Source organism: Tympanuchus pallidicinctus, unplaced genomic scaffold, assembly GCF_026119805.1.
Source record: "Tympanuchus pallidicinctus isolate F22 unplaced genomic scaffold, pur_lepc_1.0 scaffold5, whole genome shotgun sequence".
Classification (NCBI taxonomy): domain Eukaryota; kingdom Metazoa; phylum Chordata; class Aves; order Galliformes; family Phasianidae; genus Tympanuchus; species Tympanuchus pallidicinctus.
In genome coordinates this window covers 68,527,397-68,547,988 of record NW_026294769.1, presented here as the reverse complement: position 1 = coordinate 68,547,988, position 20,592 = coordinate 68,527,397, and the positions used below count along the sequence as shown (strand labels likewise).

The 20,592-nt window shown below is 43.1% G+C and overlaps 1 protein-coding gene across 2 annotated transcripts in view; it reads right to left on the bottom strand.

Annotated features, from left to right (window-relative positions):
- CCN4 (cellular communication network factor 4) overlaps nucleotides 1-19,579 on the bottom strand; it is a 37,785-nt gene extending 18,206 nt beyond the window's left edge. Inside the window, exon 1 of one of the 2 annotated variants that reach the window (XM_052704247.1) lies at nucleotides 19,285-19,579. In XM_052704247.1, the coding sequence (XP_052560207.1) occupies nucleotides 19,285-19,332 (48 nt within the window). In that variant the 5' untranslated portion in view covers nucleotides 19,333-19,579. Of the gene's footprint in view, nucleotides 1-14,800; nucleotides 14,879-19,284 lie in introns of those variants that run through there. The other variant, XM_052704246.1, reaches the window with a different exon arrangement.
- Between the last annotated feature and the right edge of the window lie 1,013 nt (nucleotides 19,580-20,592).

Genomic DNA, 20,592 nt, shown 5'->3' with positions numbered 1-20,592 from the left:
AATAGCATCACTATACTCAAAGGCATTATGATATTTCCACATCTGTACTGTGAAAGGTTTGGCTGGTATCACTCATGATGAAAAATCCTTGAGAACAAACATAATTTTCCACATATAAGAGATTGATGCTTGTAGGAAGCACAGAATTTCCTATACTCAGAAATAGAACAGAATCATAGAAACATTTGAGTTGGAAGGGGCTTTTAAGGGTCAACTAGTCCAACCTTCCTGCACTGAAAAGGGACACCTACAGCTAGATCAGGTTGCTCAGAGCCCAGTCCAGACTGACCTTGAATCTCTCCAGGGACAGGACACCCACCACCTCTCTGGCAGCCTGTTTCAGTGCTTCACCATTCTTATCATCAAAAAAATCTTTTTCTGCTGTTATACTTGGCCTAAATCTCCCCTCTTTTAGTTTGAATTCATTTTCCTTGTCCTATCATGAGACCGTGCTAAAGAGTCTTTATTATAGCTTCTCTGTCTACGGAAGAGTCAACTAAATCATCAATTCTCATTACTTGCAGGTAGAAATGAGTATCAGATGGAGGAAAAACAAGTTCCTGTGATTAGTATAAAAGATCATAGAATCACAGAATGGCCTGGGTTAGAAGAGACCTCAAGGATCAAGTTCTAACTCCCCTGCCACAGGCAGGCTTGCCAACCACTATATCAAGTAGTCGGTTAGGTTGTCCAGGTCCCCAGTGTGGTAACATAGCAAGTATGTAGGGCTTAGTATTCTTTCATGAGTCTATGGAGGTTTAAAGGGACTTTAAACTCTGTGTAAAGCAAAGAGTTTTAATGAAAATCAGATTTTTTTTTTTAAACATGGAATTTATTAGGTAAATTGATTTCATTACAATAATTTGGACAGATACAGGAAATACTGAAGAAACACAGCACTCCTTTGCATCAACTGTGCATAGTGCACAAAGGTTGAAAGGAAAAAGCTCACGGCGATGAAGGAAGTATTTATGGTGCTATAAACTTATTTAGCTAGTGGCAGCAGCATTTAAATTAAGGAAGGGAAACAGGAATTGAAGATGATGTTATATATCCAGACAGCAAGAGGTGGTCTCTTGTTCTGAACAAGCACCAGGCATCTGGAAGCCTCTGAAAATAGAACTATAGGTATCCTAATATGCATAGGAAGAGCAAGAGTTTTGTGCTATCACGCTGATGGTGCAGAGGCAAAAGAGACACACAGTCAGGAGACAAACCACAAACACCCCCTGCCAGGACATACAAAGTGGTTAATGGCACAGAGGGAATTCAAATATGAACACAGAATAATAAGAGTGTCCATGTTTACACAAAGAAGGAAAGGGAACTGTATATCTTCTGTGGCCTCTGCTGACAATCATTCAAACTCTCCTGGCACCTCACAACACCAGTAGCAGGACAGAAATGTTGTCATGGCCTATGCTACTTCCAATGATTGAGTTTTCTGCATTCCCCTCCCCCTACTGCAAATCCTAGAAAGATTCCTATTACATATGTGTGTATACAAACTGATTCACACAAACAGATGAGTATCTAAATAATCCACTTAAGGTTCAGGGATTTGAAAGAAAATATAAAACAATACAGAGCACAGAACAGATGCTGCTCTAAATCAATTCTTCAAGGAGATGAAATATTGAATTCCCTGGGAACATATTATCTTCCTAATTGTTTTCTTCCTAAAGCTGATGTAAAGCCTTTAGCTATATTACAGGCTGCTAATGTCAAACAACTGCCTCTTGAAATCTCCCTCAGTGGATTTAATTAGGCATTTTGTCACTGTGTTTTATTATGTGCCAAAAAGGAACTGTAAAAGGAGCTCTGAAGTTCTTTGCTATAGTGATTCTTGATGTTCAAAGGAGAAGCAAGCAGCAGAATGTGAAGCACACACTTCTGAGCATTTATTCTGCTGCCTCAAAAAGCAAAGATCTAACGAACAATAGCAAAAAAAAAGTCTTAAGACTTTTACATAAAGACAGTAAATTCAATAGAAATGTAGCTGGCAGCACAGGATGAGGTCAGATGTATGGAACCACACAGAACAGTTGCCCAAACACACCAGGTAAATCAAAAATATGACAAGTCATAAGCTAGAGAAATGATGAAACATTCTATGCTCGTATTAGCTAAAGGTCTCCTTTTCCCAACCTCTGTTGAGCTTATGTATCATAAATCCATGGAACAAAACAGACTATCTGAAGGAATTTAACTGTTTCACATGTGGACCAGAAGCATTACTTGCAAAAACATGTATACAGAAACACTTCACAGATGATTATAAAGGCTAATGCTATGAGGATGGAGGAAATCAGTAAACAAATATGGAAATCATTATCCTTTCTAGATAGTAGTCAAGACTGAAATAGTTTGGAGTATGGGTTCTGTAAGCAGAAAAGGGGGAACTGCAAATTGAGTGTACTTAATGCATTTATCTTAACATGTCTGTGACAAGATTTTTACATTACAAGAGAAAGGACTAAGTACATAGTTTAGAGTCTACAGTGGACCAGTGGAATGAGGCATCTTCCTTCCTTAACATTTCTGAGTAAAATTCTCAGGGCAAAATGCTCCAGTGCCTCACCAACTTCCAAATAAAGAATTTCCTCTTAAAATCTAATCTAAATCTTCCCTCTTTAAGTCTAAAGCCATTTCCCTTTGTCCCATCACAATACTCCCTGACAAAGAGTCTCTCTTCAGCTTTCCTGTGGACCCTCTTTAGATACTGGAAAGCTGCTAGTATGTCTGGAGCCTTCCCTTCTATAGGCTGAACAACCCTAGTCATTCAGCCTGTATTTGCAGGAGAGGTGCTCCAGCCCACTCCGATCCTCCTCATGGCCCTCCTCTGGACTCACTCTAACAGGTCCATGATTTCCTCGCATTGGTGGCTCCAGACCTGGAAACAGTTTTTCAGATGGGGCCTCGTGAGGGCAAAGCGGAGGGGGACGATCATCTCAACCTGCTAAATAAACTTCTTGATACAGCCCAAGACAAAACTGGCTTTCGGGGCTGCAAGCATACATTGCCGGCTCATATTCAGTTTTCTATTCATAAATACCGCATTATTAATTTTTGTAATGCTGCAGTTAATTTCATCTGAATTACATGCTCAAGCACCTAACAAACAAACCAAATTCCATGTCTTTAATAAAAAATAAAAGTATGTTTTCATGACAAGTCCATCAGGAGGGCAAAGCTTTGAAGTGCACAAGTATTCAAGAGTCAGTTCATCCCATTACAGGAAAAAAATAACCCTTCTCCTTCTGTAGAACTACTCAGGGAATTTATCAATTGAATTTTAATTACTTGGAATTAAAGTTAGAAGTCGTAACAACTTTTTCCTTTATGAACACAACAGAAAGTGAGAGCTGCAAGGAAGAGGAGCGTTTTCATCAAAAGCAAGAGGAAATCTTGTTTGTTCTGAATAAAGCATTAAATCACAAAAGGATGGAAAATGTGTGGGATGTGTGAAAGAAAGAAAAAGAAAAAAAGAAAAAAAAAAAAAAAGGCTGCTCTGGACAGGGACTAAAGGGGGAATTTGCTTTCAGGAGAGAATCCAGGACTTATTGACCCTTCCAACTTTAGGCATTCTCTGATTCTATGAAGATTTGAAGGGTAAAACTATTCTGTTTATCAAACCAGTGAGTATGAAACGTGGCTGCATCAACAGAAAAGTGGAACCTGGAGTCAAAAGTGCAATTTTAACGTGTCCTTTTCTTCCCTAAATCCACTGAGAAGATTAACAGTTGAGATTTCATAACAAAAAGAAAGACCCCAACTGTGTAAGTTCTGCAGCAACAAAGTGCTGAGAGGGAGGAGATTTGGCTCTAGTGTGCTGGCAGCCACACAGTGCTATCAGCAACAACATCCACTTTCCAGGACACAGCCAAGAAATGAAGCCTATTCAAGGTTGAAGAAAGCACACACAATGGGAATTTGCTGTCTGGAGGGTAACTGCCAGACCCTGAGGTCAAGCTGAGCCAGATGCAACCAAAGCTGTACGGACCAGACCTCCCATGATTGTAAATCTCTATATGTTGCCAGGCCTCCAGGTCACTTTTCTCCTCTTTCCCCTAGTGTGCTAAGCTGAAAGCCCTAGAATGTTAAAATTTTACTTCCATTTTTCAGCCTATCATTCAGCCTCAGAGGAATGTCCAAGGCTCATTGTTTTCTGTTTGGGTTCAGATACACAGCACAGAAAAATACAGAGATACCAAAATGCATGTATGGATCTAAACTGTACTGTGGTCAACAGTTTAGGGCTGATCCTTGTGGACCTGGGTCTCACATCCAATATTTACAGAGCCCAGAACCATTAACTCTCCAAAACTGAAGGGAATAGGTGCTGTCTGCTTTTCAGTACCTTTACAGCAGGGGGATGCCTGAGTTTAGGCTCTGCTGCATTTTTGTCCTATGTTTCATTCTTAAGAGTGACTTGGATCCATGTCTGCTTTATGTTTGATTTTTTTTTTTTTTTTTTTTTTTTTTTTTTTTGCTTTTCCCTTGGATGGTTACCCTATTCATGTTAAATTTTGTTTGACTAAAGATTAATTAAAACTATAAGGAATCACAGAATCATATAATCATTTGAGTAGGTAGGCACCTTTAAAAGCCAACTAGCCCAACTTCTCTGCAGTGAACAGGAACACCTCCAGATGGAGTAGGTTGCTCAGAGTCCTGTCCAGCCTGATCTTGAATGTCTACAGGGGTGAAGCATCCACCACGTCTCTGGTGTATACCACTTCAATTTTAATAAGGCTAAAAGGAAGTTAGATGACCAGAAAAAGTTTCAGAGATGAATGAATTTCCTGAAGTTAAGAGCTTTCTGCAGGCAAAGACTGTCAGGGAAATTGCACATTGACAACACTGAAATCATTCAGAACGCTAACTATTGAAATGCCTCATATGTATTTTACTCTATTTTGGTGAGAAGAGAATAAAATAATGGTTTTCTTCCAAAACAGTGCTTTGTCTGCATGGTTCAGAGTTCTTTTCCACAGATGATCTGAGATTTTCTCTGCTTCTTTAAAGAAAACTTGGAATTTAGTCTTAAAACAGTACTGTTCTCTCACAGCTATCAAGTTTTCTCTGCTTTGGACAAGCTCTCTACATCTTGTCTGTACTGGCCTGGATTTCCACAGAGTTCCATATTTAGAATCCTATGGACCTGGTATGAGAAGGATTCTCCTTCCTTTGGCTCCTTGCTCATGAGTAGTGTAATTCTTTCCCATACTGAAAACAAGCCCTACAAGATTTGGCCTACAAAAATTGCATAAAGCAGTTTGCACCCTTATGTACGTCTGCAGGACCAGTGCACTGCAGTCTAGTTTTGCAGCAGGCATTTGCCCATTTCCTGCCATTATTTTTATCAAGAAGATGCTGGTTGAGGATGTGGTTATATGGATAGGAGAACCACATCTTCTTCTCAGTGCATTAGCCAGCCCCATACAGTAACAGTGGAAGGCAGTGCATCCTCCATACCCACAACGTGGAATTAACAACATGGAGTCCTTTCAGACATATTTTGAAACCTAGAATCCTAGAATGCTAGAATTGCTTAGATTGGAAGGGACCTTAATGTCAATCCAGTGCCAATCCCCTGCCATAGACAGGGCTGCCACCCACCAGATCAGGCTGCTCAGGGCCCCGGTGAACCTGGTCTGGAATGTCTCCAGGGATAGGGCATCTACAGCTTCTGTGGGCAGCCTGTGTCAGTGCCACCACCCTCTGAATAAAGTATTTCCTCCTAACACCTAACTTAAATTTCTCCTTTTTTAGGTTAAAGCCATTCCTCATTATCCACTTTCTGCCTATGAAAAAAGTCAGTCCCTCTCCTGCTTACAAACTTCCTTCAAGTACTGGAAGGTCACAGCAAAATCTCCCAGAGCCTTCAGCCATCCAGGCTGAACAAGACCAACTACCTCACTGTTTTCATAGGAGAGGGGCTCCAGACCTCTGATCACTTTTGTGGCCCTCCTCTGGACCTGCTCCAACATCTCTGCATCCCTTCTGTATTGGAGGCATCAGTACATTACTGGATGCAGTACTCCAGATGGGACCTCACAAGGGCAGAGTAGAGGGGGACAGTAATCTCCCTCTCCCTGCTGGCCACCCCTCTTCTGATGCAGCCCAGCATACTATTGGTTTTCCAGTCTGTGAGTGCACACTGCTGGCTCATGTTCAGCTTTCCATCCTCCAGAACCTACAAATCTACTGCAGTCCCAAGAACCACTGCAGGACAGCAGTCAGCAGTGATGGCTGAAAACAGCATCTTATCCCACATGCTATGAACCAGGAGGAGGGGTTGGTGAGGGGAACAGACTGTTCCTGAAGAATTGGCCCAGAAACAGCAAAAGGAGCAAACTCAGGCAAGGAGGAGGAGGGAGGTTCGGAAGTGGATGGAGCCAGCTCTCAAGTCAGCATGGGCTTTGCATGACAAACACTATTCCAGACACATTTGAAGCTCAGATTCTGTTTTAATATGCAACAGAAATCCCCCAAATGCATCTGTACCTTCTCTCCCACCCCCAACAAAGGAAAGCTGCCACACTGCAAATGGGGATGGAAAAAAGGAAACCAGAGACCCAAAGATTTGCCCTTGGCTCGTACAAAGCTTTAGAGACAAAACTATTGCTTTCAAATTAAATACAGTGTAAACTGCAAGTGGGGAAATTAGAACAACTCTTGGCATCAAATCATGAAGAAAAAAAAAAAAAAAAAAAAAAGGAGTGAAGTTATTCACATAGGAAAATTATGTACTGTGCTGGAGAATGAATCCTGATGCCCCAGAAGTCAGTGGAAGGAGAACTGAAACAGAAGGCTTTGGTAATCCAGATGTGAGAGGAAGAACACGGAACATCTGGTGAAAGTAGTGCATGCTGATAGACTCAATGGCGTCAGCTCTGTGGATGGAAACACATACATTGCATTTGCAAGGCCAAGAAGAGCGTGATACATTCTGCTTCAAGGAGCAGAATGTTCAGGGTGAAAAGCAGCATCTTTTGCAAGGAGGAAAGTATCAAATAACCACGTTTAATCTCTGGCCCAAGAGATGAAGTGACTGTCCTGAAGGCAGACAGGATGTCTGTGGCAGATCCAAAAATAGCAACTAGATTTCTTGCTCCCCCACTGTAACCATACCATGATCCCTCCTCCTACATACAGATAACAAACCAAGTTGTTTAGTTCTTACTGGATGCAAAAAAGAAGTTGTTCCACTGAGCTAGTTCTCATATGTTGCCGGCTGCTCAGCAGTCACTTATTTTGTGTTTTATCTTTCAGCCCTCACACGCACCCAATGCTTGCAAAGGGCATGAATCTCTCACCTCTCCAGCACCTCCAGCTCCAACAGATCATTGGTGATCAGCAGTTTACAACTTGCTGTGCTGATGCAATGTGATGTAAGAGTCCCTCACGCATGACTCAGACACTGAGATACCTACAGGGACTCAAGTAAAAAGCACGTAGGTGGAAAAATTCCCCAGAATTCCAGTGATCTCTTAAAGCTATAAATGACATAAAACCAAAAATAACAACAGCTTGAGGTCGCACCTCACCTTGAGTACTGTGTTCATTTGGGCTCTAGAACAAAGATGTTGAACTGTGTCCAAAGAAGGTCAATGAAACTGTGAAGGATCTGGAGCTCAGGTCTTATGTGGAGCAGCTGAGGGAACTGAGATTGTTCAGTCTGGAGAAGAGAAGGCTCAAGGGAGGCCTTATTGCTCTCTACAACTACCTGGAAGGAGGTTGTGATGAGGTGGGGGTTGGCTTCTTCTCCCAGATGACAGTAACAGGATGAGAGATAACAGCCTCAAGTTGTGCCAGGGGAAGTTCAGGTTGGAAATTGGAATGGGCTGCCCAAGGAGGTGGGGGAGTCACTGTTCCTGGAGGTGTAAAAGAAAGCGTAGATGTGGCACTGAACGCTATGGTCTGGGATGGTCACAGGCATAGGCCGATGGTTAGACTAGATGATCTTGAAGGCCTTTCCAACCTTAACAATTCTATGATTCTATTAAAAAAAATCTTTTTTCCAGTCACATGTACTGCTGTAGCTCCACCCCAGCCCACCAACTGGTGGGTTCCAATGAAGTGCCTTAGCATGTCGCCAGTAGAAAGTGCTTTAGACTTTGCCATGCCCATTAGCACCCTCACATCTTCCAGAAAAAAAAAAAAAAAAAAAAAAAGAAAAAAAGAAAAAGAAAGAAAAACAAACAAACAAAAAAAAAAAAAACAAAACACCAAACCACTCCAGGAAACTACCGCTATTTCTCCCACCATAAAAAACATAAACTGGTAAAAACATTTCAGATCTTAACGGATAAAGCTCCTGCTTTCTCACAAAGGAGAGGACACACTCTATAGATCCAGGAGGAAAAAGATTAATTTCTCATGATATGGGTACTGACATTTTTGCTTCTCTCTGGAAAGCTGGCCCTGGTCCCGGCTGCACGCAGCGCCCTGCAAGCCAAGCGGGAGCTTCGAGCACAGGGCTGGGCTCCCGGCTCCCCGACACACGAGGGCAGTGTTGGTGCACAGATGTCAGGGCTCGGAGCTCTCCTGCTCCTCCCGCTCGAACTCCTCGGCTGGGGTTTCTCCCCATGCACGCCTCGTGTCCCAAATAACGCGTTTGGGGAGCGCATGTGGAAGGAGATGTGGTGTTAAGCCCAAATATTTATATCTGCGCAGCTCCCGGAGGTTTTTCTAAGCGAGTTTCCCCTCTGTGTTACAGGGTGAGCAATAAAAGCACGATCAGCGCATTGACAGGTATGTGATCACACAGGGAATGGGAGAGATGGAAGTCTCCAACTAATCCTCTTTCAAATGGTGGAAGCATCGAGGATGGAGAGGTTTTAAAGAAACCCTAACTGTGCTGCTGTCATATCAATTCATTCCTCTAATCAAACATTCCAGCCTTCTAGATGATACCTTGGAACACATTTTAATATAGGTGAGGGGAAAAAAAATAAGTTAAAATATGACACAGGCACCCCCTCAGCCTACAGCAGACAGCCTATGTGATACATATGGAATAATTGACACAAATCATAAAAACACAGGTGTGTAGGGGGAATATACATGTCTATTTTTTGCATATACATATAAGTAAATCATACCGAATTCAGCATACCATCTAGAAGAAGCAGAAGTTTCTTATCAGAGTATGAAAGCAGGACAGTAGTGCATTGTTCCACTGCAAGCTTAGGAGCCCACCCACACCCAGGCAACTCTGACGAGCGAGGAAGCCACCTGTCTGTGCAAACATGGTCACACCAACCCTTGGGGGAACTCCAGTGCACCAAAGAAGCCAATTATCACTTCTGATGCAAAATCTCTAAAAAAAAGTAAAGCGACCCCCAGAAACATGAGTTGGTGACATGACATCTACTTGCATTTGACCCCTTTCTGATGCCCATGGACGTACAATTGGTACTCAAAAAAAAAAAAAAAAAAAACAACAACAAACCAACAACCCAGTGAGGATTAGAATCATAGAACTGTAGAATCATAATGGTTGGAAAAGACCACTAGGGAATTATCTAGTCCAGCTGTCATTAATAGTGAATACATCATTAACAGCAAATGATCTTCATAGATGAACTTCATTGACAGATATCAGGGACATCAATATATATTTAACTATGATGACTGCAATAGATGAAGTCAAACTTGGAACAGGAAAGCTGGCTGAATTTGCACCCATATTCTTATAACAGCGTTTACCAGCCCACACACGGGTGCTGTGGGTATGACCTAGTCCTCCAAGACCAAGAGCAGGAAATACTGCCAGCAGTGCTTCTGAATAAATCACCTGCTGAGTGGCCAAACTAGTTAATGGAAAATGCATACTTCCCTAATTTATTTTCCTTTTTTTTTTTTTTTTTTCTTAAAAATGTAACTGAAGAGTTTTATAGCATAATCCACTTGAAGATTCTCAGCACTGGCTGCAGTTTTTGTGGTTTGGTCCTTCCTTGCTAAAGAGATAAAATGACCCAGCTGTTACTCTAAAACCAAAGACTTGGTTGCCTGCAGGCAGCCAAGTACATGTGCCAGCCATTCGAGAGAGTGCTTAATTTCCTCCAGATGGATTTTGATGTCTCTGCCTTCTTATCAGCCCAAATACAGAAGTTTCCCTTTGTCAAAGCAGATATAAACTGGTGATCATAAATGTGAAATATAGCCTACTTAGTTATCGTACATATGATGGAATGTTTTGGTGGGCTTCAAAACCCAGCAAGCAAGATCCACAAGTCCAAAAAAAAACACAGAGGAACCTCTTGCACCACAAATATAAGCATGCAAATGACAGCATTTAGCAGACATGGCAGTGACAACTGTTTTTAACACAACCAGGAAATGCTTTGAGATACTGTCAGAATTTCAGGACAAAGCTACCAGCCTGAATGCAGAGACCTGGTATAAGATAATCCTGAAGGTCTTTTTCAAACTGGATGATTTAATCAGTCTGTGATTCTATGAATGTCTGCCCGGTGCAAAACAGACAGTGTCATCTTGAACAGAGACAAGCTCAGTGGAGTCACTGTTCTGGGTGTTTAATGTCCCCAAAAGAATCATAGAATCATATATAATCACATAGAATCATGAATGGCTTAGGTTGGAAGGGGCTTTAAAGATAATCGAGCTCAAAACACCTGGGCAGGATTGCTACCCTACAGATCAGGCTGCCCACAGCCCAATTTAACCTGGTCTTGAATGCCTCCAGGGATGGGCCATCCACAGCTTCTCTGGGCAGCCTGTGCCTGTGCCTCACCTCCCTGAGTAAATACTTTCTTCCTAACATCTAACTTAAATTTATCCTTTTTCAGGTTAAAGTCATTCCCCCTTGTTGTATCACTATCAGACCATGTAAAAAGTCTGTCCTCTCCACCTTGTAAGCTCCCCCCGAGTACTGGAAGGCCACAATGAAATTTCCCCAGAACCTCCTCTTCTCCACGGCTAAGTAAGACCAATGCCCTCAATTTATCCTTATAGGAAAGGTGCTCCATCACTTTGACATCTTTGTGGCCCTCTGCTAGACCCACTCCAGCAGCTCAACATCTTTCTTGTGCTGGGTGCCCCAGGCTTGGACATAGTAGTCCAGACCTCACAAAGACAGAATAGAGGGATACAATCTGCTTCCTCACCTTGTTGGCCACCCATCTACTGATGCAGCCCAGGATACTGTTGGCTTTCTAGGCTGCAAGCAAAAGGCATCAAACTGCTTTTAAGCAAAATCGTGCTTCCTTCTTTTCTCTGTGATCACCCTGTCACAGGCCAAGCATAATTTCAGGGAGATGAGGAAAATTCAAGAAGAGAAAGAAGTAATTGTCCACTCCTACTATTGGCTGTTACTCAAAATCTTCAATTAGAAAATACCAAAACCAAAACAGGATGGTACTCTGCAAAGCTGTAGAGCACAGAAAGGAATCATAAATTTCAAACCACACAGAAGTTTCAGTTGAATTTGCAAATTGTAGCAGAGACAATTCTATAGCATACATACAGTTCAAAAAATTGCTACCATCTAACACAGAAGAAAAAATCCCTGTGTCATCCAGAGCTATTTTGGTCAAAGTCTATGTGGGTTGCATTGCCCTTGGTGGCAGCAGCAAGTTTTGTGTCAAGTGTTGTACAGAAGTTCTTTACTACTGTTGACTTTCTATGTTCTTTCCATTACATATGGTTCTTTCCATTACATTTTCGAGAGTGCTAGTGGAGGTGACTGGCAAGCTGTTTTCCACCATCTATCACTGTTCCTGGTCAACCGGACAGGTCCCAGAAGATTGGAGGCTTCCCATCTACAAGAAGGGTTGTAAGGAGGATCTGGGGAACTACAGGCCTGTCAGCCTGTCCTTGGTTCCAGGAAAGCTTATGGAGCAGATCATCTTGAGGGAGGAATCACATAACATGTGTGGGAAAACCAGGGGATCAGGCCCAGCCAGGATGGGTTCATGAAAGGCGAGTCTTGCTTGACCAAGATGACATCCGTCTATGATCTAGTGACCTTCCTGGTGGATGAGGGAAAGGCTGTTGACGTAGTCTAGCTAGACTTGAGCAAAGCCTTTGACAATATCTCCCACACCATTCTGGAGAAGCTGGCAGCCCGTGGCATTGAAAGGTACACTCTTTGCTGTGTAAAGAACTGGCTGGAGGGCCAGGCCCAAAGAGTGGTGGTGAAAGGAGTTAAATCCAGCTGGTGACTGGTCATGAGTGGTGCTCCCCAGGAGTTGGTATTGGGGTATGTCCTATTCCTATCTTTATTGATGACCTGAATGAGGGCATAGAGTGCACCCTCAGTAAGTTCACAGATGACACCAAGGACTAGAGGGAATGGCTTCAGATTGGATGTTAGGAAATACTACTTCTCCAAAAGAGCAGTCAGGCACTGGAATGAGCTGCCCATGAAGGGTTGAGTTGCTTTCCCTGGAAGTGTTCAAGAAACATTTAGATGTTTTACTGAGTGACATGGTTTGTTGGAAATATTGGTGATAGATGGACAGTTGGACTGGATGGCCTTGGAGGTCTTTTCCAACCTTTGTAATTCGATGATTCTTTTATATGGGTGCTCGGTATAGTAGTTCCATGTTTCTGTATTTAATGCTACTGACTCGGTTGAGTTAGTGTTGCATGCTGGAGATAGAATAATCAAACTAATGCTTCGTATTCACTTGGAAGTATTGCACTGGACAGATATTTAGTATGCCAAAATGGGAAAGAACAGATGCACCCTAAATATCAGTGACGATAAACTGAACAGAAGGAATTTGATTCAGCTCTAATAGAAAGGTATTAAAACAACAAAAGCAGTACTAGTATTGAGAGTTTTGTTCATCAAAGAAATCAAAAACATCAAAGAAATGCTGGACCAAGATACCTTGCTATTCTGCTCCATCACCAAGCATGAGATATCTTTTCTTCCAAATCTGCAAGAAGGCAAAGTCTCAGGAGAAGGTCTGGAATTGCTCTGTTACAGCAAGGTTCTAGCTGCACGCATGTCCAGCAACATCAGGATCCAGGTATGCTCAGCTGATTCACAGCCCCCCATGGATGGATGGATGAACCCACAATTATTTCTGCAAGTACTTCTCAGGTTTCCCTTTGGGCTCAACAAAAGCCATCCTGGAGTTCATGAAACTTGGCCTTCCAACTTGGTCATCTCTCATTTTGCTTTCTAGGTTAAGTAGAATGACAGACCCAGAATAATAAAACAGAACAACATGGGAGCTATTGAGAAAGAGAAGTGGAACACAGAGATGACCACACAGTTCTGGAATGCATTAGCAACCCAAGTATTAGAATTTCATTATTCAAGCTGTGCTGCAAAGCTTAGCTTAAATGTTATCTTCTTCAACAGCTGTTTCAGCCTAAAGGCTCTTTTCCTTCCCCATCCACAAGAAGAATTACACATACAGCAGAGCCAGCTGTTGGCACCCCAGAGAGGTAAAAATGCATTTTCTTCCTACTACTTTCCCATACCTAGCCTAGAGCAAGGATTACAAATCAAAGCCCAGTCTATTAGAAGTCACAAGGGATTAAGAAACTCTAGAAGATTCACCCAGGATGCCAGAATAAGCAACAGTCAGGAGAGAAAAACATAGGTTTTCAGTATGGATGCACAGAAAAACAGAGACCAGTGGAGGTACCACCTAGAGCTGGGAGACCACTAGTTTGCAGGAGAATTAGTGATCCTTCCCACAGCTAGCAATCCTAGAGCAGCACAGAGGAACATCTGCACATATCTGCTAAAGCAGCAGACTCAGAGACCCTCAACCCAGGAACACATCTGTAAAAACAAAATTCTGTGATCTCCTGCCAGCCAGCATTGAGCAGTGAAAGGCTGAAGGTAGCCTGTATCAGGATGCAGCAACTTCTGGGCAGGATAAAGCTTAGAAGAGGCACTGATGGGAAAATTTGGGTGCTACGAGCCCAAGCCAGAGATATAGAGTTGATTTCTTGCTATGTACAGGAAAATAAGTGGGTAGACTTTGTTTGACTTCTTAGGCTTGTTCACTGCCACACTGGCAGCTATCAGTCAAAATTTCTACTTAATAGAAACATAAAATGTTGTGTTTAACATAAGCATCTTAAGATTGACAGAGGTTGAGCTATATTATAAGAAAGCAAATGGAAAGTCAGGAGGACATCTTAATCTAAGGTGCTTATCTGCTTCTCCCAGGGGCAAATTCAAGTTTGAAAAGAGAAAGGAAAACTTCCCCTGATTTCTGATCCCCAGCTTGAGACATTGACAGATTGGATACCCAAAAGTATCTTGAGTTGAAGCTGTGGGTATTCAGCTTCTTCCAGGTCACATCTGCCAATGTCCTCATGCACAGCAGTACTTCTTTCTTTTTAAAAAAAAACAGTTTCATTTCATTTCCACTCACACATGAGAGCCAAGGCTGTACAGACAGGAATGCTTAAGACCCCACTGGGACACTGAGGCCATCCAAAAAAGAGCAGTTCTCAGAAAGATGAGTGTTGACACAATACTAAAGCATCTCCTAGTGCCCCAGTGTGGGAGCCCAGGGCTTCTGAATCACAGAATCATATAATAAAGCAAGTTGGAAAGGACCATCGAGTCCAACTCCTGAATAAAGAAGTCAAAAGTCCCATAGAAACATGGAGGACTTCTGAAATTTTTGACCTTTTCCCAGCACCTTGGGAAAACAGAAGAACATAAACATACACAACTCTTTCAAAGAACACCCAACACAACCATGGGAATCTCATAGTTCTGCTAAAGCCCACAGCTATTACCATTAACTAATGCCTTTCCCCTGAGAATCCCTGCCAGAGGAGTACTCACATGGGAGGCAGAACTGCTGACACATGAAGCAGTCTCAGATTTGGGTCTGGACCTCAAAGCCATTTGAAGCACCATTCAGTTCTGCCTTCAGTGTGCTGCTTTAAAAATGGCAATAATTTTGTTATGTGTAAGGATTTGCAAGGGGTGCTGCTGAATAAAACAGATTTAGCAGAGTCTACGTGTGGTGCAGCCATACACGCAGGAATGACATTTACCAGTGCTGAGCCATAAGATACTCACAACTGGCTCTTTTGCTGCTCTAATCAGAGTAACTTCAATTGACATCTGTAATGTATGGAAGTGGAGGATGAAACTATGCTTCTAAGGACCACAGTCAGCTTCTCTTTGCTAGGTATATGCAACAGGGAATGGTGGGAAGGTTAGAGGGAGAAGTACTATGAACCTTGAATCTATGCTGCTTGAGATTATCCATGTGACATTATCCATGTTGCAAGTTTGCATCCTTCCATTACAGGGCACTCAGTAGAAAAACCTCAGCTCACTTCTCTCAGAGAGCCACGGGATTTTGCAGGCAAGGATAAAGGTGTCTTTTGTTCTAAACTATATGTGAGATGCTAGCAAAACAAATAGATAAATTAATAAATCAACCTCTAGATTTTTCTTTTTCTTTCTTTCTTTCTTTTTTTTTTTTTTTTTTTTTTGGTTCAAACTTGGTCAGAATGTGGTTTCTTCTGGAAGATCACAGAGAAATGTAATAATTTTTTCCTGCCACCATATCCAAATATTTTGCAAATGAATTTCTTGGCTCACATCTGTGCCAATAAATCTTATAAAAAGAAGGAAAAACCACACATTACAGTTCTCAAACCACCTTCCACACAGCCTTAGGCAGCTCTGAATTCAGGTTGTAATCAGTGACCAGCTAATGAAATTGCTGCTCACAAAAGAGGCTGTAAAATCATATTTGAACATCTCTCTTCTCCTTTCCACCCACTAAGCCAAAAGTCTGGTGTTTATGTGTCATGTCTGCCATCACATCAAATAAAAGTGTGAAACCTGCCCACTAGGTGATATATGAAGAGCAGTACCACTCTGCCATCTGACCTGCTGTTACCAGCACCATTGAAAGAACTGATAGTGACATTTCAGTATTGAAAGGGGGCTATAAGAAAGAAGGGGACAGACTTTCAGCAGGGTCTGTTGTGACAGGACATGCAGAAATGGTTTCAAATTAAAAAAAAAAAGGGGGAGATGTAGTCTAGATATAGGGCAAAAACTTTTTACAGTAAGGGTGATGAAGCACTGGAACAGGTTGCCTAGAGAGGTGGTGGATGCCCTGCTCCTGGGGACACTGAAGACCAGGCTGCATGGGGCCCTGAGCAACCTGATAGAGCTGTAGTTGTCTCTTTTCAGTGCAGGGGAGCTGGTTGATCAAAGGAGAATTCTGTGGGACTGCACTCACTCCTTGTCTACACACCACCCATTCCCCCCCTTCACACTGGGGATTTTAGAAAAACCCAGTCTTGTCCTTCTTCCTATATAATTCCCCAGTTTTCTAAAAAGTGCAGAATTGCTTTGCTAACCATCACCTTGCTCCGGGAATTTTTGTCCCATCTGAATAAGGGATCTCCTATCTGCTGAATCGAGAGGACAAGAAGCAGAAGATCCCAGCTCTGATTCCTCTGTACACAGAACTGAAAGGGGCCATCGCACCCAGAGCTAAAGCTCTTGCTGCAGAAATGACTCAGGCACTGAGGAATCTCAGCAAAGCTGATGGGACTTGGGCTCCCATGGTCTCTGCCCTCGTATGTATGAAAAACATTTTAAGACATCTGAAAAGATACACCTGAAGTTCTAATTACACTCTGCTATTTCATAGAATCATAGAATGGCCTGGGTTGAAAAGGACCTCAAAGATCATCTAGTTTCAACCCTCCTGCCACAGACAGGGTCATCAACTACTAGACCACGCTGCCCAGAGCCACCAAACCCTTTACCCATACAGTTAGGTCCCAGTACAAAACCTTATCAATAAAACATTTTACGAACTCAGTGACCACCTGTGGCTGAATGCAGCACTGAGATGAGGGTGTCTCCTGCAGGACCTGAGAGCTGCCTTTTGAAGACATACCTGTTCTTCTCATATTAACCTCCTCTCCTTTTCTACTGGCAAGAAGCCCACATATATATATATTCTAGAAAAGGTTCTTCACCAGAAGTGGGTGGGCATGGAACAGGTTGCCTAGGGAAGTGTCACAGCCCCAAGTTAACAGAGTTCAAGGAGAATTTGGACAAAGTATCTGATTTTTGGGTGGTCCTGTGGTGAGCCAGGAGTTGGATTCAGTGATCCTCAGGGATCCCTTTCAACTTGGGGTATGATTCTATTAGACATTCTCTATGATTCTATTAGACATCTCCTTGAGCAAGAGATATCTCTCATGAGCAAGGTGGTCATGACAGATAAATATTTATAATATCTTATATCACTTGCAGTATCCATTTTACTGTTTAACATCTCTTAAGCAGACCAGATCATGCCTGATCTTCCCTCAAAAGTCCTATAAATACTGCACAGACTAATTCTCCTTCCCAGTTGCTCTGCCCTACGTGTATCATCTCTCTGCATTGTCACACTAGTCACCCCCATTCTCTCATCACCTTTTGTATAACAACCACAAATCTCTCCTTCAGCAGCTTACTACTTCCATCCCACAGCAGCTCAGGTGTGGAGAAGGTCCACAGAAAGCCAGCTCCTCACTGGAGCTTTCTTTCTAAAGATGGCACAAGCTCCTAGGGTCCAACTCCACATCTTGGTTCAGGAGATGGCAATGCCCTGGGATACTTCGAGGAGATAGAGTTCCACCAGCACAGATAGTTTGATAGCTTGAACTGGAAACAGTTCAGAACCATGACTCTTTTAGACTAATTTTTTATATTCTTTCAACTCTTTTTTAGATACTCTTTAGACATTGCCAGAACTATTCAGATTTCACCCACTCATTCATCCCCATAGCAGACGCATGTGTCTGCATGCACTCACACATACTTTCATGCTACAGCTGCTTTTCTGACAAACAGCTTTGATATCAGGGAGCCTGGGATAGCCACTATGAGATTTCCAAGGCACTCACACACATCTCCTGTAATAACCCTGCTGGAGGGGAGAGGGAGGAGTTGGGGTCTCCTGTTCTGTTCATGTGACTTTTTGCTTGCTCAACAAAATCAGAGTTGATTATTACCTCAGAGAGGCAGAGGGGTGCATTTTGTTACTAGTTTTGTGATCGTTGGTTTGGAGGTTTTTTTTTTTCTGTTTTGAAGAGGCACCATATCAGCCTATCTCCACATTCAAGCAGTACTTATCGTCTGCCATCTGCCTGCACACAGGTGCGTTTCACCACACCACGCGTGCTGCTTTCTCGCTGTAATGCCCCACTTCGTCTCTCTACAAACCCCACGACCGCTGGTGCCAGCAGCCCTATAAAGACAAATCCCCCCCCCCCGTGCAAAGCAGTTCATTTCACCCCTCTGCGAGCAGAAGCGATGCTCAAACACTGCCTTACACGTGGCTGTCTCAGGGAATGCCACAGCCTCAAGCGTGTCGCTGGCACCCACACTCTGCGCCTCCTTCGGGTTACACACCGCTCCTCAAAGCCTCCGGGGGACTGGGACTGTTCTCGGCTCTCCCGTTGGGAACAGACACTCCCCGCACACATCACCTCCCTGCCTTGGCCGTCACCTTCCTAAACGCGACCGCTCTTACCCCGGCAGAGAGAAACAAAACTGCCCGGAGGCAGCGCCGGCAGCGGCACCGCACCTGAGGGGAGCGGCCGGCAATGTCTGCTCCCGGCCCCGGTCCTTCACCCGGCCCCGGTCCCTGCACGGCTCGGCACGGCTCCAGCCCCGCTCCCGGCACCGCAGTGCACAGCCGCCCGCCTCTCCGCTCCAACCTGCTCCCCTAGCAGCCTGATTCTAGCTGCTCCGGGCAGCACTGGATCACCTTTTCCTCCTTGTTTTGCTCCACAATAAGAATAGTAGCAATAAAAGAAAACAAACAAGCAAACAAAAAGAGAAACCCACAGTTTTGTGTGCAAATTCACCTGGATGCTGAGCAGAGATGAACTCAACTCACAGGCACTTCTGCACTTTTTCATTTTTCCTTTCCTTACTTCTTCTTCTTTTTTTTTTTCCTTTCCTTTTTCTTTTTTTCTTTTCCCTTTATTCCTTTCCTTTCCTTTCCTTTCCTTTCCTTTCCTTTCCTTTCCTTTCCTTTCCTTTCCTTTCCTTTCCTTTCCTTTCCTTTCCTTTCCTTTCCTTTCCTTTCCTTTCCTTTCCTTTCCTTTCCTTTCCTTTCCTTTCCTTTCCTTTCCCCCACAGCTCACCTTTCCCTTCTCACTTCCACTCTCACCTCCCCACCACTCACCAGTTCCCACTTCCCCACACACACTGCACTCGTTCCCACCACCCTACCATGCACTAAGCACAAGAGTGTTTGCAGAGGATACTCCTGCAGTTTCCAAACTCACCTGCAAAATGCTGCTTGTTGCTAGAATCCAGGGCAAAAGCCACCTCATCCCTGGAAGCCGGGATTAAATACATTGATTGAACCCAGATTTAGAGCCGTTTTGAACAAAAACACCACTTTCGGGAACACACAGCAATCCTTAACTGGTAACCTAGCCTAGGAACTCTGCCTTTTTCTCTTGGCTCTTTGGGGATTTTATTAAAGACAGATCTGACGTCAGGGTGAAGGACAAGCCCTGCATTTTTCCTCTGGAGAAACTTTTCCTGCCTTCACTTCTTCATTTTTGTGTGTGGTGTTGTCCCACCTCCTGCATTTCAGTGCATCGCTGTTAGCCAAAGGCTCTTAAAGGGAAAGCTGCAGCACATTGGTCCAACACTATGACTTAGCTCTGCTCTGAGAGGCTCAGAGCCTGTCCATAACACTGCTCATGGCATTCAGCTAGGCAAGAAACATTTAGTCTGACTTTGTTGGTTATGAATTAAACGCTTTTATGCACGCAAATATCCCCAGATGTGTGATGTATACAGTCTAATTAAAGGTGGCTCCCCTTGTCGTGCAGAAGGGGTCAGACCTGTGAGTGCACCCCGTGGGGCACCACTCTTCACAGAGAAACCCGAATCAGAAAGGAAGGACAACTGCCATGCTTTGTATCCCCCCTGTGATTTCTGTGGAGTGTACTGGAGCACATGTCATCTCCTGGGCATCCTATTTCTAACCTATGCCACCAGTGGGCATAAGGAATACTGCCCAGGTAGACTGGAATGCAAACTCCATTGTAAGCAGAGCTAAAGTCTCTGATAACTTTTTCACTCTGATTACTTTTAATGCACAACCTGGTCTGGCAAGAAGGATTTTCATCTCTGAAATTTTTTATTCATACCTAGACAGGGTATTTTTCCTCAGCCTTCTGAATCTGCATTTGAAAGAATTTAAAGTCTTATTTTCTTCATCTGAAGTTGAACAATGTAAGGAACAAAGTCACATTAAAGACATTTACATACCTGAAACCCCAAAAAGTCATGATCTGGAGTAAAAGAGGTATCAAGATAAATTTAAAAGTAGGCAAACTCTCTTGCTTGGTGTGGCAAGATGGGTAGTGATGGATGGGTGAATGTTCTAATGCCAATGAAAAATGAAACTGCCCTAACTTCTGTTCCCCCTTGCCATTGGAGTGTTCCAGGCAGGGCCATTGTCGCCCAAAAAGCACAATAACACTATTTCATAGAGCAAATCCTCAGTTACAAAGCACTATTTTTCAAAATAGTCACCACCATTAGCTATATATTTTAACTAGAAATGAACAAAAGTC